General features: G+C 44.2%; 1 protein-coding gene across 1 annotated transcript in view; it reads left to right on the forward strand.

Annotated features, from left to right (window-relative positions):
* Positions 1–17,635, forward strand: part of LOC311320476 (adhesion G protein-coupled receptor L3-like) — a gene marked incomplete at its 3' end in the record, with an annotated part of 153,920 nt that extends 136,285 nt beyond the window's left edge. The window contains exons 17-22 of the mRNA XM_084452234.1: positions 6,804–6,972; positions 7,364–7,489; positions 9,188–9,284; positions 13,221–13,349; positions 14,626–14,643; positions 16,641–17,635. Of these exons, the coding sequence (XP_084308360.1) occupies positions 6,804–6,972; positions 7,364–7,489; positions 9,188–9,284; positions 13,221–13,349; positions 14,626–14,643; positions 16,641–17,635 (1,534 nt within the window). The remainder of the gene's footprint in view (positions 1–6,803; positions 6,973–7,363; positions 7,490–9,187; positions 9,285–13,220; positions 13,350–14,625; positions 14,644–16,640) is intronic.
* Between the last annotated feature and the right edge of the window lie 1,551 nt (positions 17,636–19,186).

Genomic DNA, 19,186 nt, shown 5'->3' on the forward strand with positions numbered 1-19,186 from the left:
CAGAAAATAACTGTGGGCTTTTTCCTTTGAGGGAGAGCTCAGGTTGTTTTTGTTACCTCAGCGCAGTCTTTCCCCTGATGGACGAGGCTTCTCTCACTTCTCCTCCTCTGCTGTGTTTTAAGGTCACATTAGGCTGTTCTACTATATGAGTCTAATGCTGGCTGCTCTCTCTCTTTCTCTCTTTCTCTCTTTCTCTCTCTCTCTCTCTCACTCTCTCTCTCTCTCTCTCTCTCACTCTAGTCGCTACCTCCATGGCCTGCAACGAGTACAGTTGATCTCTGCTGCAATGTTCTCTCGTTGCACACATATTGTACTTGTGAGCGCGCGCACACACACACACTGTACATATATACAGTATAATATATAATACATAATACATATACTGTAATCAGTGTTACACTTGCACACACAACAACAAGTGACACACAAAGACACTCGCACAAGATCACTGTTGCACACACACATACACACACACACACATACACACACACACACACACATACACACACACGCCACGTACGCAAGACAGGGTAGTCTATTGGCAGGTCTGGTCTCAGATCTGAGTGTGCCACAGCGAACTCCTCTGACTGGCTTTGTCCACAAATACAGGCACATCTGGAACGTGGCAAATCAGTTGCACTCTGTAGGGCAAGATATTTGAAAACAATGTTTTTAGCTCCTAGCTAATTCTTTAATGTAATTTTGTGGTAATTATAGAGTGTCAAATCTAACCCTATAGCGGGAGTGATTGAAAATCAATAAACTTTGAAGGAACAGTTATAAAAGGCGCACAACTGTTTTAAAGGAAAATGCTCGTTTTTGACAACCTGGACCTTATTTACGACATATTATAAGAAGTTTGACTCACCGAGATCACTTTTGTGTTGTTCGGAGGCCTGTAGAAGAAATTTAAAATCCAGCGCGAGCCAGTATATCCATGTAATGGCGTCGGACGGGGCAACGGGAATGCAGTTTCTCAAAATCCATTTTCGGCCGCTAAACGGTTGTTTTCATCAATCAGATTGGATGAATCGACAGTTGAGATTCCTCAACGCGAGGCATTGTAGTGGTTTTCAAATACGAGGTCTTTAGCCTCTGTAATATGATCTTTACACGCCTTTCCCCACTTGCTCCAGCACGCATGCGCACAGGCCAGCGCGCAGACTGGCTATTCTCCGGCTCACATTCTCTGCGCTACGATCGTTGTTGGTGCCGAGAATATTGTCGTCGTCATTCGTCAGCAACAATCCGATCGTTGTTGGTGCCGAGAATATTGTCGTCGTCATTCGTCAGCAACAATCCGATCGTAGCGCAGAGAATGTGAGCCGGAGAATAGCCAGTCTGCGCGCTGGCCTGTGCGCATGCGTGCTGGAGCAAGTGGGGGAGAGGCGTGTAAAGATCATATTACAGAGGCTAAAGACCTCGTATTTGAAAACCACTACAATGCCTCGCGTTGAGGAATCTCAACTGTCGATTCATCCAATCTGATTGATGAAAACAACCGTTTAGCGGCCGAAAATGGATTTTGAGAAACTGCATTCCCGTTGCCCCGTCCGACGCCATTACATGGATATACTGGCTCGCGCTGGATTTTAAATTTCTTCTACAGGCCTCCGAACAACACAAAAGTGATCTCGGTGAGTCAAACTTCTTATAATATGTCGTAAATAAGGTCCAGGTTGTCAAAAACGAGCATTTTCCTTTATGATTAAGTATACATCTACATGTAGAATCCCCTCACCAAGTGCTGTCAGTATAGGGCACTTTCCCTTTAACTTACAAGTTCAAGATCCTTTAAAATCACATTGTGATTGAGTAGATGGGTTTCTTTCAGAAGTATTTTTTGTCTGCAGATGAGTATTGACTGTTCCCTGGTCTCTGCTGTATGATTTATCACACACCCCCGCGGTAGCGAATCACAGAGCTGACCTAAAGAGGGAGGTCATTCAGATCACAACACGCACGGCCAGGACTTTCTCTCCCGCTAGATTGATTAGCTTCATTCGTACCTCTAGATTGATCTGTTCATTCTCTGGAACGGTCAACGTCACTGCGCCCTGACTGTAAAAAACAAACAAGGATAATAAATAAGGTAGGAAACAGATATGCCGCTGCTATTTTCATCTTTATGATGAATGTCTACAAAAGGTTACATTTACATCTGAAGAGAATGAGTGAAAGGGAGAAATGTCCTGTATTGTTGAATAATTTTCTTTGTGTCGGTGTAGTGCAGTCGCATCATCATCTGGAGATTGGATTTTACACACAACCATCATACGTAAACACACCAACAGACTCTTCGTTCCATCCAGCAAGGAGATCTAAGAAAAGAATGTGTTTTGAAAGTGATAGCGTAATAACAGTCTTGGTTGTAATGCATCAGATAGATAGAGATTGAAGTAGAGTGAAACGCCGGTCCTAATTATGGAGGACTTCTCTCATCTCGTCTCATGTTTTGCTCCTCTTTATCATTTGATTTCGCTCGTTATGTTCAGATTTCATTGTACGGCTTTGTTTCATTATGAATGTGGCTCTTTTAATCTTCACTGATTTGCCATTCTGTCTCGGTTCTGTAATTGGATTATTTTTGTTCCCTTCTGTTATTTTTGTGTTTAAAATACTTTTTCATCTTTCATATTTTTTTCCCCGCATTTAAGCTACCGTTATTATGATGGATGTATTATTGTGGAGTGGCACTGGTAAGATACTGTACAACATATTCTGATAGAATAGATTGTGTTTGTTTGTTCATTCAGCCTCCTGTAGGCTGGGTACTGTGCTGATATGAACGTGGCATTGACCTTGACCCTGACCCTTACCTTTAAATCATTTGATCCTTCACATAATTTTTACCGAACATACCTTTACTTTAACATAATATATTGAGTATTGTGGTGTGAACTTCCTCTGTGTTAAAGACATTATAGTAAGTAAGTAAGCTTTATTTCTATAGCGCTCTTCACAGCACGGATGCACAGAGTGCTTTACAGTAATAAATTAAAATGGCAATACAACACGAGACAAATTTAAAACGACACAGAACAGAAAAAACAACAACATTGCGAGCAGCAATGTTATGTTGTCTATTGGCTGCTGTTTTGCAACAATCAAAATTATGGTGTACATTTTAATTGTATATCAGACAATTTTATCCAAAGTGACTTACAATACAGTAAGTATATTGTATTAGAGTAAGAGAACCAACAATGGAAATCACAGCTATTTCTTGGTCGACACGGTTGTGCCCAAAGCCAAATTAACTCACTAGTGCCAGGGTCCTACTGTATGTAGAACTGTTTCTAACAGTACTAGTGTCAGAGTCCTACTGTACTGTATATAGAACTGTTTCTAACAGTACCAGTGTCAGGGTCCTACTGTATATAGAACTGTTTCTAACAGTACTAGTGTCAGGGTCCTACTGTATATAGAACTGTTTCTAACAGTACTAGTGTCAGGGTCCTACTGTATATAGAACTGTTTCTAACAGTACTGAGAATCCTCTGAGTAAAGGTTCCTGATCAACCTTTTTTTTCTGGTCTGTTCCAACTGCACCGTCCTTAAAGAGTTTAACCGTGAAAGAGATCTTCTATTTTACACAAGACTCTCTATAGCACCCAAAGTTTAAAGTGCTTAAACTTTAACTTTAGCTTTATATAAGCAGTATTTTCAAGTCTACAGTATGAACTTCTGTTCAGATGCACTTGAGTTGCAAGTGAATATGGTGTCATACAAAAATGTCTTTCGTTCATGCATACTTTTTATTAAACAATTAGCATCCTGCTGAGTTGAACACTTCTCTCTTCCATACACACAGCCAATGAGATGTCTTTACAGACTTGAAAGGCGCCTTAAATGACCAATTGCAATAAACCCCGGTATTTCAGTGACTAGTCATTTGAATGCATGTCACTTCTGTGAATTGAATCCTTTCAAAACAAATTGGTTTTTCTCAAACACTTACATTTTAGTATTTCTCCACCCAGCTATCAGAAAGCACTTCAAGTATGTTTCCGGTGAAAGCATACAAGTGTTCTTTTTGCCAGTGGTGCATGCTGGGAGCTCCAGAGCTGCATGGAATCCATTTACTCTGCAGGGGCCACTTTACTTTGGAGATGAGGTCTTTGATAGGGGGTGCACTTAATTGCTACCCAGTACATTTTAGAAGATCTCAACTTTTTTTTTTTTTTATTGAATTTCAAACCAGTATTGTAATGAATGGGATTGAGTTTAAGTTAAGAATTATTAAGCGTAGGGATATATATTAACGCCCCTCGCTTGAGAGGTATCTATTAACGCCTCTACGGCAAGACTCATATCTGCCTTGTAGTACCAACATTTTAAACTGCAACCGAAAAGTCACAGACTCTCCTACATTTACAATGGAGTCTACATTCATATTTTCAGCTTTTTATGTGCATATTTATTTGTATAAAAACAACCTCAAATCATCACTATTAATTCACTTGAAAATGTTGCTTGATGATGATTGTGTGAGCATTCCGTTCATTAATGTCTATGACTGTAACCGTTACTGTACATTCAGGGTTGTTAATACAGCCGCTCTCAGGGGATTACAAACTGCAGCGCTATCATCAAAATTAGCAACCGACATCATCCCATTAGATTTGAAAAACAGAATTGTTTAGAGGACATTTTGAGCTACAAAAGTAAGCTACATTGTTATCACCAAACGTTGTCTGATTTTATTACATTTATGTTTTTAGTTAAACAGTGTGATGTTGTTGCCTCAGAGATGGTGTTAATAGATCCCCCTCCACTATCTTCACTCCACCCTTTTGCACAATTACAACAGAATAGTGTTGGGAACCAACTATCTACACTAACAGGAACAAAGCAATATAGCAGTGCAACAGCATTATTGTGTAATATAGTAAATGTCAAACTGTATGTGAGGGAGGTCATGGGCAATCTTCCACCTTGTGTATCATGAAAGCGACCGACGATTTAGGGCTTATCTGATATCTACAAGGGTCGGTCTGAGATAGAACTCTTCATATCCTGTCCTCTCTGAAGCGATGTTATGTCCTCGGGCTTCTCCTGCTACCGCTTGGCAAAAACATATTTCAAGTTGGAGGTCAGTGTTTTTGCTCGCTTCCTGGTCATTCTGGGGGCATTGTCTCCCAGCGGGTCATTAAGACAGACCTGGGGAAATTATGTTTAATGGGTGCCCCAGTAAATTCATAAATCATTTATTGCGCCTCGCACCTGGCCCATTTCTAACAGGCATTGGCTCTGTTCACCAGTGTTTATTGCGGAGTGGGGGCTTAATGAGAGGGGAAATGATTGCGTTTAGCACCTGTTAACACCAACTCTGAACCAGGAGGATTCTGGATGTGTACAGTTTCTGAGAAATATTTTTGTCATTTTTGCATAATTATAATTTGTGGTATTGCTCCATCCTCCATTACTATAAAGTATGTACAGTTGTGTTTTCAAAACATTAATTACAACTTTTTTGTTCATTGTATCATTTGTTGGTTTTGTTGTTAAATTTCTTTCTTTTTCTTTATTGCGTTTGACAGCTCTCAGGATTACCAACCCCAGATCAAGTAAGATCAAATGGCAGGTCGCTTACCTTCATGACCCCCTCCATTCATCCCCCCCATGACCAAACTAGAGCCCCGCCCATCCCCATGCCTCGCTCAATCCACATGATGTGTGTAGCAGAGAGGAGTTCCTGAGCCACACACTCGGCTTAACCTCCCATGTTCTGTATGCTAGTGAGAATGAGGCTCACCACATTCATGAAAATATAAAAATATGTGCTCTTTGCTATACAATACATTTTTTATACCATTTGAAGTATTCAGTGATTTGGAGTGTCATGGCCTTGCATATTCAAAGGGAAATGTCAATGGCTATTAAAGTTATTCAGGCAACCCACTTCAAGCAACCCACTCCCTTCTTAGATTTTAAACAGATTTTCTCTCAAGGCTTTTGATTCAACCCTCTGCCACTGTATGCATCATGCTTCCTTCACAAGTGTTCATAAGCATAACCCCTCCAATGTGCCTTAGAAGACTGCCGTTGAGCCAAACCACACTGACTAACTTAACAGAACACCTAGCCATTAAAACCGTAATCTAGCATTAGTGAGTTACCTTCACTTCCAAAAATAATAAAGCTGACACTGCATGAGCGTGCATACGGCATGGCGTAGAATCACTCTCCCATTGTGGTGTTCTTCAGGACTGCGCTGCAATTCCATTCCACGGGCGATTACTTTCGTAAGACGTGACGGATGCATCGTGGTAAGCGTGTGAGCGCTGGAGAGAAATGGCCAGTGTTCCTCAAAGCGAAGCCAAAAGCAAAAGTGAACACGACGAATCAAATTCACTGGAATTCTTATTTCACCTCATAAGTGAACGGTCTCCCTCTATCAATGTCCCACTTTGTTACCCCCCCCCCCCATCCTGATTGGTGCTCTCCTTGTACCGAGAGGCCGACCCTCCATTTTCACCCGGATTCCACCTCAGATTGATCAGGATGTCCTAAAAGGCGTTGAATTCTAGAGAGTTCTAAAAAGGTACCTGTGATTGTGCGAGGCAGACATGTTTGTCCCCATACTGCCACTGTACGCCTTAGGCATCTAAACGAACTGGGAAATGTCAACGCTCGGTCAGACGATACATCGAAGCTCGTTGCCCTCTCCGCGTTTTGAGACATAGAAAATTAGTTGACCTGCGTTGTGGAAATGGAGGAGTGGTGCTGGAAGCCACCGGCCGTCCCTTGCCTGGGGTAAGATGTAACGTTGGCCCGGCTGCTGTCATCCCGTGTTGCAGGTCGTGGGTCATCGGGGCCATCGCCCTGCTGTGTCTGCTGGGTCTGACCTGGGCCTTTGGGCTGATGTACGTCAACGAGAGCACGGTGGTCATGGCCTACCTGTTCACCATCTTCAACTCGCTGCAGGGCATGTTCATCTTCATCTTCCACTGCGTCCTTCAGAAGAAGGCAAGTATTTATTTACGTTTACCTCAGCTACGTATCGTATGTGTTTTTAGTGGGGAAAAATGAATTGTTTCTTAACATGCCTTTCAATGAGTATACCATCTGTTCATTGTGTGTGTGTGTGTGTGTGTGTGTGTGTGTGTGTGTGTGTGTGTGTGCGCGCGCATGTGTGTGTGTGTGTTTGTGTGTGAGCATGTGTGTATTTGTTCTTGTGCGTGTACGCATGTGTGTGTGTTCACTTGTGTACGGTGTGTGCGCGTGTGTGTTTGTGTGTGAGCACGTGTGTATTTGTTCTTGTGCGTGAACGCACGTGTGTGTGTTCACTTGTGTACGGTGTGTGTGTGTGCGCGCATGTGTGTGTGTGTGTGCGCATGTGTGTGTGTGTGTTCCACAGGTGCGTAAGGAGTATGGGAAGTGCCTGAGGACGCACTGCTGCAGCGGTAAGAGTGTGGAGAGCTCGATGGGCTCCGGGAAGAGCAGCGCTTCGCGCGCTCCCGGCCGCTACTCCACCGGCTCACAGGTACCGAGTCCTCACTGGACACACACCTGTCCTACCGGCTCTGTCCGGATCATTCTCTCACTCTAGGACAGAACCCTCACACCAAGCTTGAGTTTAGACTTCTTTATTTATCAAAATCAGACAAGGCTTCGATCCATGACGAGTCCTCGGCAGGTCAGTTTAAAAACAGCTTTGTCATTCCTTCCGTATACATGGTAGACTCGTCACATAAGGTCAATCAGGTCATCACAACCAGATCAACTCATCACAGACATGTCTCATTAGATAGATAGATAGATAGATAGATAGATAGATAGATAGATAGATAGATAGATAGATAGATAGATAGATAGATAGATAATAATTGGCTAGATGTCTCTGGACCATACTTATAGAAATAGTTACACAGACCGAGCAAAAATAAAAAATACATCTGAAATGACATCCATAGAACCATACCAGTTATTTAAAAAAAGATGTATCACAGTGTGGGGGCTGTAGGCCTACATTGTTCAATTACTGTATATTAGACAACATGCGCATACTGTACCAAGAATTACACACAGTAGTTCACATACAAATAAACAGTGGTAGCTTTTTTCCCAAATAATAAATCAGATACATTTCTTTGGCTAGAGCAAACATTCATAAGAAGTGTCTCATTTTCATTTTCTTGATTCAAACCTTTTGGAGACACGGTTTGTCTCGTGTGTATTGAATGACTTTCTCTCCTGAGCAATATACACTAGCCTGTTGTTGTTATTGCCTCCCGTTGTTTGGGTCTTGACATCCTCCGTACCTCTGTACCTCAGAGAAGAGTGCAAAGCCACCGGGCTGCTTTGGTCTGGAGTGCGTATCGCTTCTGTAGTCTCCGCTCCACTATGTCATTTTCTCGCAAGCCTTTTCAGGAAGCGTTCCTTTCAATGCTTCCCCACTGTAGTGACCACAGTCCAGTTCAGTACATCACTATACGCGTGTGGTGGCATGTTTTCATATCAACCTCTAGTGTGAGACGCCGCCCCCGCATGTACATGCTCCATCTGCAGCACAGCCTTGAGCCATCCTCGCACCGAACGGGTCCCCTACCAAAACCACATGTACGAATCACCGACGTCACCCGTCACCCGTCACTCAAGAGACGAATTAAACACCTGTATCAAACGCTTTATCTGTGTTTATGCCGACATGACGGCTTTTGCCTCATGGTTAGTTTCCCCTAGTTGTGAGCTGTGTGTAAATGGAAATGGCCGTAAGGGTAATTTATCACCGACTCGGTGGCTTTTTAACAAACGTGTAATTAGCAAAGTACATCGTAAAGCGCAGGTCATGGGTTGTTCTGTTTTTTTTCTCTCCCTCAGGGACAGAGTGTGGAAAATAGATATTGTCTCAATTTTCTGAAATGAGTTTTCTCATATCCCTCTCTTTCACCTTAGCGGTTGAAAGGAGAAGGTGGGCGGCCATCTCAGTTCTATATTCGAGTCCTTGCAAGCCTCGCATTGAACTTTTGGACACAGATTGATGGGGTGATATGGGTGGTTGGATTGGGCGTGATGAGAGTTGGGCTAAATTGTGCGACGGTGAAAATGACTCCATTTAAGATAACACTGTTCTGGGGTGTTAGTGGCGAACCCCCTACCCCAAGAGTGACATGAATGAGCTGGAGAGAATTTGTGGCGCCGTATCCTTTCCTAACATGGCGTTGTTGTGTCTCGTCTCCAGAGCCGTATCCGCCGCATGTGGAACGACACGGTGAGGAAGCAGTCGGAGTCTTCCTTCATGACCGGCGACATCAACAGCTCAGCATCGTTGAACAGAGGTAATCAAGCCAATTAGCATTAGCATGCTCCAAACAACATCACCGACCTGCGGCCCCCCGCTAGCTTCCAGCCTGGATGCTGCTCACCGCTCTGGAACGCCAGGAATAAAAGGATGCTTAGGTACTGCGCTCCCCATCCAGTTGTTACACTGGCCCGGAGCGCCATTCACACACCAATGGCGGCAGCTGCCATGCAAGGCGCTTGCCTGCTCATTGGGAGCAATTTGGGGTTCAGTGTCTTGCCCAAGGACACTTCGACAGGTAGTCAGGATTTGAACCACCGACCCTACGATCACTGAACAACCCACTCTACCAACTGAGCTATACCGCCGCTGCTTTGAAACCGCATTTCCTCTCTGGAACCCTGTTTTAATGTAGTTCAGAGGGTTATACCGTTAGACAATCACATCACTCGGCAGAAGTTGCTTAACATGAGCACTTGCATAAACATGTTGAAAGCATTTCTTTTCAAGCTTTTTTTTGGTTTTCCAAAAGCTATAAGCGGCATGTCTTCCACGCACCTGCTGTCTTCAGAGTGATTCGGTTGTCTCCCATCCTGCATTCGTGCATTTGTGTGTTCGGCGGTCACACATGCATCAGAGCTGTCAGCTCAATAAGAGTCATTTGATCTATGTTGTGAAATGTAACCACTACAAATAATAACAATTGTACCCACATCTCTAATCAAGATATTTACCAGTACAATGTTCATCCACTTGACAGCGCAGACTTCGGATCCATAGTTCATATCGTGTAGCTTTGACCACCGGCAAATGTTTCATTTCTTAACATCAATATCAGCCATACTCCTACACATGGATGCCAGATTCTTCAACATACCACAGTGCATATGTTGAAGAGCTGAACTAAACGCGTCTGGTTCTGGCTCTCTGAATGTTCATGAAAGACATCACAGCCTCCCAGGTCATATCTGCGGCAGCGGTAGAACCCCCCCCACCCCCCACCCCACCCGGCGGGCGCCATTCCCTCTCAGCCGCTCCTCCTCTCCCCCCATCACGGCGGCGTCCTGATGGAGGGCCGCGCCGGGTCCAGCGCCGCCCAGCGCTCTAAATGTGCTCCGGGCTCCCGCTCGCATCGACACTAATGCGCCGTTATGATGACGGATTGATGTTCCACGGCGAGAGGATGTGTCAGGATCTTAATAATTAGACACTCAACTGAGTGCCGTCCACAGACACGCAGCGGGGGGGGGTGGGGGTGGATAGGCGTTGGAAGAAGAGGAAGCCGTAGATCTATCACTCCGGGTCCGGCGGAGCGAAGGATCACGCTAGCGCTTACAGAACAGTTAGCGCAGCGCATCTGGAATATGAAAGCATCGGAAAGAGCGCGACGTCTGGGGGCGTGTTTCCTCTCTAGTCATCTCACAGGAAGCGTCGTTGAAATAGTCATACTTACCGGCTGACTGCTTCCTGCTGGTATGGGGAAAGGCGGAGATATCTCTTCCTGATTTGTCCTTTTCAGTTCTCCAGATACGGTAGTGCCGTGCGTACGACAGTGTACCCAGTCTGTTCCATACTTAAACCCTCTTGACAATGAGCCATGCAATCATCATGATAGCGCCGTGTTGCATTTATTTTAGCGCTCGCTATTATTGCTACCCAATCAGTACGGTTTTAAAATTATCTAATTTTTCAAACAGACTCAAGGAGCGGGGAGCTAGGAGCTGGGCTTGCGGCAGACTTGTTTATCATTTCAAAAGAGGCTTGTCTTTTTGAAGGCTGGGTAATTGGGAGACCAAACGCAGCAGCAACAAGAAAGAGTTATCTGATTGTATCAAACAAAAACAATACCCTAACGAATATGTGCGTTCATATTAACACCCACATCAAACACATATGAAGGTGGAATGTAAAAGAGGGGCTTTGCTCAGTAAACCATGACCCTGTCGTTCACCGTCAAGATTATGAATTGAATTGGAATCATTGGTACTTTACTACTGAAACTGTGAGTGTTGAAATTGCGTTTGTAAACAATGGCAATGTACATGCTGTAGGCATTTATTACGCAGGTATTTTTCCTCACAAGCAAAAGCATGTTCATAAGTGCATGTAATAGAACAAGGACAGCCTTCCTGCACAATTGTATTTAAACAGTGGACATCAATTAAATGAACATATTTCAGTGAACCCTGCCATTTTGTCGTGCACGGTATTCTTGTCAGAGTTGCACTTAATTCACGATATTGTCTAATTAATTGTTTATTCCTTCATATTCTATTCAGTCAGTTGTTGTGACGGAGTCTAGATACTAGGGGTGTAACGATACACTAATCTCACGATACGATACACGATATTGGGTTGACGATAACAATACGATACGATACACTAAGGGCAGGTGTGAAGCATTGCAGTAGCGCTGCTGTTCACACCAAAAGTGCATTTCTCCACATCTCTACTCTAATACACTTTGTGAATTTAGAGCTTAACTGTTGTAATATCATGGGCCTAGACAAAATATGTGTTTGTTACCAGCGTTGTGTAGCCAGCGTTCACTGATATACAATAAACATATCACGATATTGTTTTCACCTTGATGATACGTATTGTGACGTTTCTGTATCGCGATATATTGTGGCACGATATATTGTTACACCCCTACTAGATACTGTAGTTTCCCGGGCCCTTTGTCAAAGGTGACGAGTCGAAGGTCATTACAGAAGTGCATTGGTTCTCGTTCCCCCCTCTCACCATCTGACAGGTTCAGAGCCCTGTAAAAGAACAGTGCTCTGTGGCGGTGGAACTAATTGGCTTATATTTCCACCCCGGATCAAAGATCTTTTCCAAAGATATCGAGCCGCTCTGAATGTGTACCTGCCGCGCACTCACATCAAAGATGTAGGCATGTAACGTAGCACACACGCCATGTTGGGAATTTGTTCCGAATCAAGTGTGTGATATGTAAACACTGGAAATGAATCCAGCATATTCATATTTTCATTAGCTGTTCTCAGACACTGCAGTTTTCACTCTAAAGGGTATTTTGGAAGTGATGTGGAACAGGAACATAGGACTGGTCCTAGCCAGGTCCCTTAAGACCCCGGAGCCACAATCAGACTGTGACGACTGTGTCAGCATGGTCGTGCTGGGGTCACTGGCTGTCCCCTGGAGACCGGGGTTCCATTCCCACATGCGGCCGACATTTCTTGAGCATGTACAGTAATTGCACACGTTACCTGGTATCTTGTACAAACAACAAATAAACAGCCTAAAATCCTTCATTACATATAGAATTAGGCACACAAACTGTCTCCTTTAAGTAAAATGACCATGTAATAGCTTCCCCAGCTGAGAGGGTCTTTTGAGGGTCCTTTCTTGCCAGTTGGTTGCCTTGATGAAAGGAGAATGCCAAGAAAATAACATGCATTACCCAATGACAAATCTAAAATGTTTTTTTATTGAGCAAGCTATAATTTATTTTGCACCTCAAAGGCCACACCGTCTTGAGTGGTTACTTGGTTATGTTTTCTGTCTATTTCAGAAGGGTGTTATGTCTTGTTATGATCGATGTCAAAGCTAGCAATGTTGTGCGCTGTCCGTCAGCATCCATATCGTGTCTGAGTGTGCAGACCGCAAGTGCTAACACTGGTGGCTGGTTACTCCATTAGAAAAGAACTCCACTGCCGTTGTCAGTCAGCCATAGTCGTACCAGTCTAACGCTTCGCTATGTTCTGTAGCTGAACTCCTGCCACTGATAACCGTGTGACCATGTGAATGTTTATGGCTGTCACTGCTCTGCTGCATCTGCCTGCCCTGACTTATATATGTATGTTCTCTCTTTCTCTCTTCTTATGTCCTCCTTCTCTCTCCTTCTCCCTCTCTCCATACTTCTCTTTCTTTCTCTCATTCTTTCCCTCTCCCCCTGCCTCTCTCCCCCCCCCCCCATCTCTGTATCTCTCTCTATCTCTGGCTGCTCCAGGGGCTATGGCTAACCATCTTATAACTAATGCTCTCCTGCGTCCTCATGGCACTAACAATCCCTATAACACATTGCTTGGGGAGTCGGCCATCTATAACAACCCAACTGTGGGCATGTACAACACGCAAGGTGTGCTAGCCTCTTTTCTTTTCTTATTGATTGGGGCCAGAGCAGTGTTTTTCAACTTCTGTTCACGGGGTCTGCCAGGGGGGTCCGTCGGCCCCCACTGCCTTTTACAAATCAAAGATTTTATCAACGTTTTATCAAGGAATTCGATCAGATTAGTCCCCACACTGGGTCAGAACAGAACATAGCTATTTCTTGCCGGTGTTCCAAGAATTGAACAACACTGCTCCCTGTGTTTGCCAAAAGCAAAGGCTTTATCCCAAAAAAGCCCACAGCATTGTCCTCTGTGGATTTGTTGCTTGGGGGTGTATGGTGGCTTCCGATTGGGGCATGCAATTCTGTCGCAAATCATTTTGTTCCTGCTCCAAACTCATTCATTGTTTGCTTGCCCGGCATGCATAATTCAATGTGAGGAATTTGTGCAATGGACATTTCAAAAATATTGAATGGGAAAATAGCGGCCAACCTCATGATATCTAATAATCAAGAGCCAGATACACCACCAGCCACTTGTTGATGCTCTGCTAAACTGTTATATAGAAATGTGTGTGCTGTGTCTTGTCTTCTGTTGTTTGTTCTCTTTTTAATTTGCATTGTTGCTGGCAGTATAATTCAAGTTATACAAATCAGTCACCCATATCCGTGATGAAGGAAGTATTGATATACTCCTTGTATTTGCACTGCACTTGAGACAACTACATATTGTCAGTGACTTGAATACAGCTTCAGCTGTATCACATCATGTCCTTCAACATAGCTATTGTAAAACCAAATAATCCACGTCCTCCAGGCCCGATCAATGCATGACCAGGCCCTTCTTGACTCCGTAGTGAAAATATGAGGCCCTCAGGCAGGGCCAGTAACCATGTGATGAGCAGATCTCGGTGGATTCTTACTGGATTCTTACCGTGTGATGTGATACATGATAGATATTTCCATATGCCAGTATTTTACAAGCATTGTTCAAAATGAATGTGGTTCAGGTATCCGGACCATATTTGGAGATAAACGTTGTTTTGGCAATGTGGCAGAATTTGAACAGGAAACACGGCCAGGCAGATACCAGTGTGTTTTATTCATAGATTTGCAAGTGAGTATACTGTGGTCATATTTTGACGAGTGCAACAACGTGTGCATGAGGACATAACTGGTTGCAGTGCCAGTAGGAACACATTGGTTGTCACCTCATCAGCATACTGTGCACATTCTTCTCTACCTGTCACTGTTATGCTTACTTGTGCTTTCTGTTCTCTTTCTTTCCTCATGCTGCCCCATAAAGAGCCCTACAGAGAGACAAGTATGGGAGTCAAACTAAACATTGCTTACCAAATGTAATTGACCACAGCTTTACCTTACTTTCACTCTATGCTGACAACGGGGTTCATGTAAAATCCAGCCATGTCACTTGGAATAAAAACAATAATTCCATCACCTTCACAGATAGAAATGTTCAAATCAATTTACATTCAGGAGATGTTTGTTTATTTATTTATTTATTTTATTACATCAAGCTAGTGTTGAATACATCCTCAAAAAGAGAAACATTTGGTTAACCTTAAATCAAACATGTTATCAGTCCAAGGTCCATTTTTATCATAACGTGAGCATCTTATTGGGCTGACATCATTTGAGGTATTAAACTGCAAGTACCGATTTGCCTCAAGAGGCGAATGTGCTCATAAGGTCATCTCCTCTCATGAGGTCATCTCCTCTCACAAGGTCATCTCCTCTCATAAGGTCATCTCCTCTCATAAGGTCATCTCCTCATAAGGTCACCTACTCTCATGAGGTCATCTCCTGTCATGAGGTCATCTCCTCTCATAAAGTCATCTCCTCTCATAAAGTCATCTCCTCTCATGAGGTCATCTCCTCTCATAAGGTCATCTCCTCTCATGAGGTCATCTCCTCTCATGAGGTCATCTCCTCTCATAAGGTCATCTCCTCTCATGAGGTCATCTCCTCTCATGAGGTCATCTCCTCTCATGAGGTCATCTCCTCTCATAAGGTCATCTCCTGTCATGAGGTCATCTCCTCTCATAAGGTCATCTCCTGTCATGAGGTCATCTCCAGTCATGAGGTAATCTCCTCTCATGAGGTCATTTCCTCTCATAAGGTCATCTCCTCTCATGAGGTCATCTCCTCTCATAAGGTCATCTCCTCTCATAAGGTCATCTCCTCTCATGAGGTCATCTCCTCTCATGAGGTCATCTCCTCTCATGAGGTCATCTCCTCTCATAAGGTCATCTCCTCTCATAAGGTCATCTCCTCTCATAAGATCATCTCAGATTTGTGACTTGGCACCATGCATCTCTCCCTGGCATATTAATGCAAATTGATTAGCTGTGGTCAGATGTGACTTTATTTAGGCATGTTCGATATCTTATCTTATCTGTCTAGCCAATGTCGTTTTTGCTTTTTGATAGTAAAGGGAAGAGCCTTCCCCTTATAAAAATATTCACTTTTAACAAGCTCGATAACCTTGTAAAACGCTGACATATCCTCCCCAAATTTGCATTCATGTGCAGTACCTCTATATTACAGCATGAATATAATTTACAGTTGGGAATCCACCCTTTTTTCTGCATGAGAGAACAGAAAGTCCTTCCATATGCAATATGTAACACTTAACATTATCTTTCCGCCAAAAAAACTTCAATCGTACATTTCTGGCCTTTTTTATATTTTTTGCATCTCATATTTCTTTTGTTGGTGGTCTCTCTTACTGTATATCTGATCATCATATTTTGTTTAACAAGGACCAATATGGCTGCAATCTAAATGTTTCACTCTCACAGCTAAATGCATGGCTTTATGCTGTGTCTTTGTCTGGTGTGTGTGTGTGTGTGTTATGCTTTAACATCTTGTTAATTGTCACATGTATTCGTGTTCTCATCTTTGCATATATGTCCCTAAATACCTTATACTTCTTACCTCTAAACAATGAAGCAATATAGATATTTTGAATCTGAGTGAGTGGTCAAGGTAAGTATCTATAACAATGATATTTGAAACTATTCTCAGACTCACCAACCAATATGTTTTAAAGCTACTGTACAGTAATTGTTTGCGAATGTACACTGCTAGATTAAGAACTACAAGTCACAATACTAAATGGTAAAGGTTTGGCAAATTATGCACTGAAGTAAAATGGTTATTTTTGGTGGATCTGATATGTGTCCATGTCTGTTTTAACACGACCAGTGGCTGACATTTAAGCCCCCAAGTAATTAACTTTCGCCAATCCCATCCCACTCAACCCCCCCCCCCCCCCCCCCCCCCTCTCTGTCGTTCCAGAGGGAATCCTGAACAATGCCAGGGATACAAGTGTCATGGATACTCTACCACTGAATGGTAACCACGGCAACAGCTACAGCATCGCCAGCGCCGAGTACATGAGCGACTGCGTTCAGATCATCGACCGCGGCTACAACCACAAGGAGACCACGCTGGAGAAGAAGATCCTGAAGGAGCTGACGTCCAACTACATCCCCTCCTACCTGAACAACTCGGCGGAGCAGAACCGCAACCTCATGAACAAGCTGGTCAACAACGTGAGCAACGGCGGCAAGGACGGCGGCGGCTACGGCATGGGGATGGGCCTGGGGATGGGCTTGGGCATGGGCCTGGGGATGAACGTCCCGCTGGGCCTGGACCAGCACTCGTCCTTCCCCTCCGCCCACCTGGACGAAGGCCTGGGCCTGGAGCTGATCCGCGAGGAGTCCAACGCCCCGCTGCTGCCCCAGCGGCCGCTGCCCCTCCCCCACCAGGCGGTGGACAACCTCCACGGCTCCCTGCACCAGCCGGCAACGCCCCCCCTGCCCCTCCCCCACCCCTTCTCCTCGTCCGTTGCCGCCGCCGCCTCCTCGTCTGCCCGGCGGAGGATCCCGCAGGAAAACAGCGAGAGCTTCTTCCCCCTGCTCACCAACGAGCACACCCAGGATGAGGCGTCCTCGCCCGGCCAGCTCCACCACCCCCACCACCACAGGGACTCCCTCTACACCAGCATGCCCATGCTGGCAGGCCTGCCCGACGCCGCCGCCGCCTCCGCCGCCAAGCCCCACGGGGGGGAGGCCCACCCAGCAGCGGGGAAGAGCCCCGAAGCCAGCTCTGACGACGTCTACTACAAGAGCATGCCCAACCTCGGCTCCCGCAACCACCTCCAGCGGCTGCACTCCTACTACCAGCTGGGGCGCGGCAGCAGCGACGGCTTCATCGTGCCCCCCAACAAGGAGGATCTGTCCCCGGATGAGGCTCCCACGGAGCCCTCGCACCTGGTCACCAGCCTATAGACCCCTACAGACCCCCACTGCCCCCCACGTACCCACACGCACACACACACATACAAACACACTTCGCGTTACCCCCTCTCTCTCGCTGTGGTCCTCCAATGTCCCCCCCCCACCCGCCAGCCCCCCTTGTGCTGATCAGTTGTCGGCAGTGGTAGCCTTTTTTATTGTGTACCGCACTGAGACTGAAGCAGAGAACTGCCCTCCCGTCGCTAGTGCTGACGGCCGAGCAAACACAGCGATGCTTCGTTTAGCGGCTAGCATTCACTAGACTCGGTCGGACGCACAGAATCTATACGGATGTGTGTTTTCTCTCTCGTGGCCGTCTTGAAACCCGGTGTGGATTGATGCTTTTTTCGTCTTAGTGTGAGAAGAGACTAGTGCTCAAGTGGGATTCTGGGGACTGAAGTTTATTTTGACAGTCCGAAGGAAACTACAAAGGGCCCAAAATGTTTGGCAACTAGTTGATGTGCCGAGTAAACCAGGACAAATGGGGATTTAAAAAACTATTTTATTATACTTCTGTATCCATTCTGGCTTTTTGAAAGATTTTCTTCCTCTCTGGTGAATTGCAGCACTATTTTTTTTCGCCGAGTGTTCCTGCAAGTCAAAACAAAACTGACTTTGAACGATTCTCATGAAGAACCTGTTTACCACTTATGTTTTAGAGCATATCCTTTCTTTTTCCTTGTTTCTTTCTTGCTGTAATAATAACAATTGTTAAAAAGAGGGAGAAAAATCTAATAACAGAGAATTATGAGATATTTCTATGTAATTGTACAGATACTAGCATTGCACATAATAGTACGCTTTTTGTTTCCCCAAAACATTGTCTCTGTAAATGTTGAGGACAGGAGCGTTACCTTTCTGTTGTGCTGGTCTTGCCGGGTAACTCATTACCACAAATGAGCATTGTTTTTCTTTACCCTTTGATCCTTTGATTCTTTCCAAGAAACCACAAAGAAAACAACAACAAAACAGAACACTTACCGTGCATTTCTCGTAGCGATGTAATCACCATCACGTTTTCTGACCCATTTTGTTTTACAGTTTGAGTTTCTTCACTGTGTAGATAAAGGGATAATTCTGGTTTAGGTACCATGGAATGGACAAAATGCTAAATGTGTGTAAAGTAACCTAAGAAACGATGTCCAGCAGAGCAGTCAAATGAGCGGTCTGTTTCCCAGTCACTCAGATGAGGCTGGTGCTTTCCAGAGAGAACAAATTGAATATTCATGAGCACTAGGCACTTGTACAAAGGAAAGATGGCTGTTTTACTTATTAAAGAAAGAACCATCGGAGTGAGAAATAAACTGGGAAAGTGTTTTTCTTTTTCTTCTTTAAGGGAAAAGGTATTTATTTATTTGTTAAAAAGACAACAGTAACTGAAAAACGGAGGTAAAGAATTTAGCAGCACAGATTAGTTGTTATTATGAGTATGATTATTACTTTGTATTTATTCATTTTTGTATTGGTTTCCAAGTTGAATGACCTCATAACTAATATTTGTTGTAACAGTGAAACTTGTTTGCCAACAAATAAATTACTGATTAA

Source organism: Borostomias antarcticus, assembly GCF_949987555.1.
Source record: "Borostomias antarcticus genome assembly, chromosome: 17".
NCBI classification, from domain to species: Eukaryota; Metazoa; Chordata; class Actinopteri; order Stomiiformes; family Stomiidae; genus Borostomias; species Borostomias antarcticus.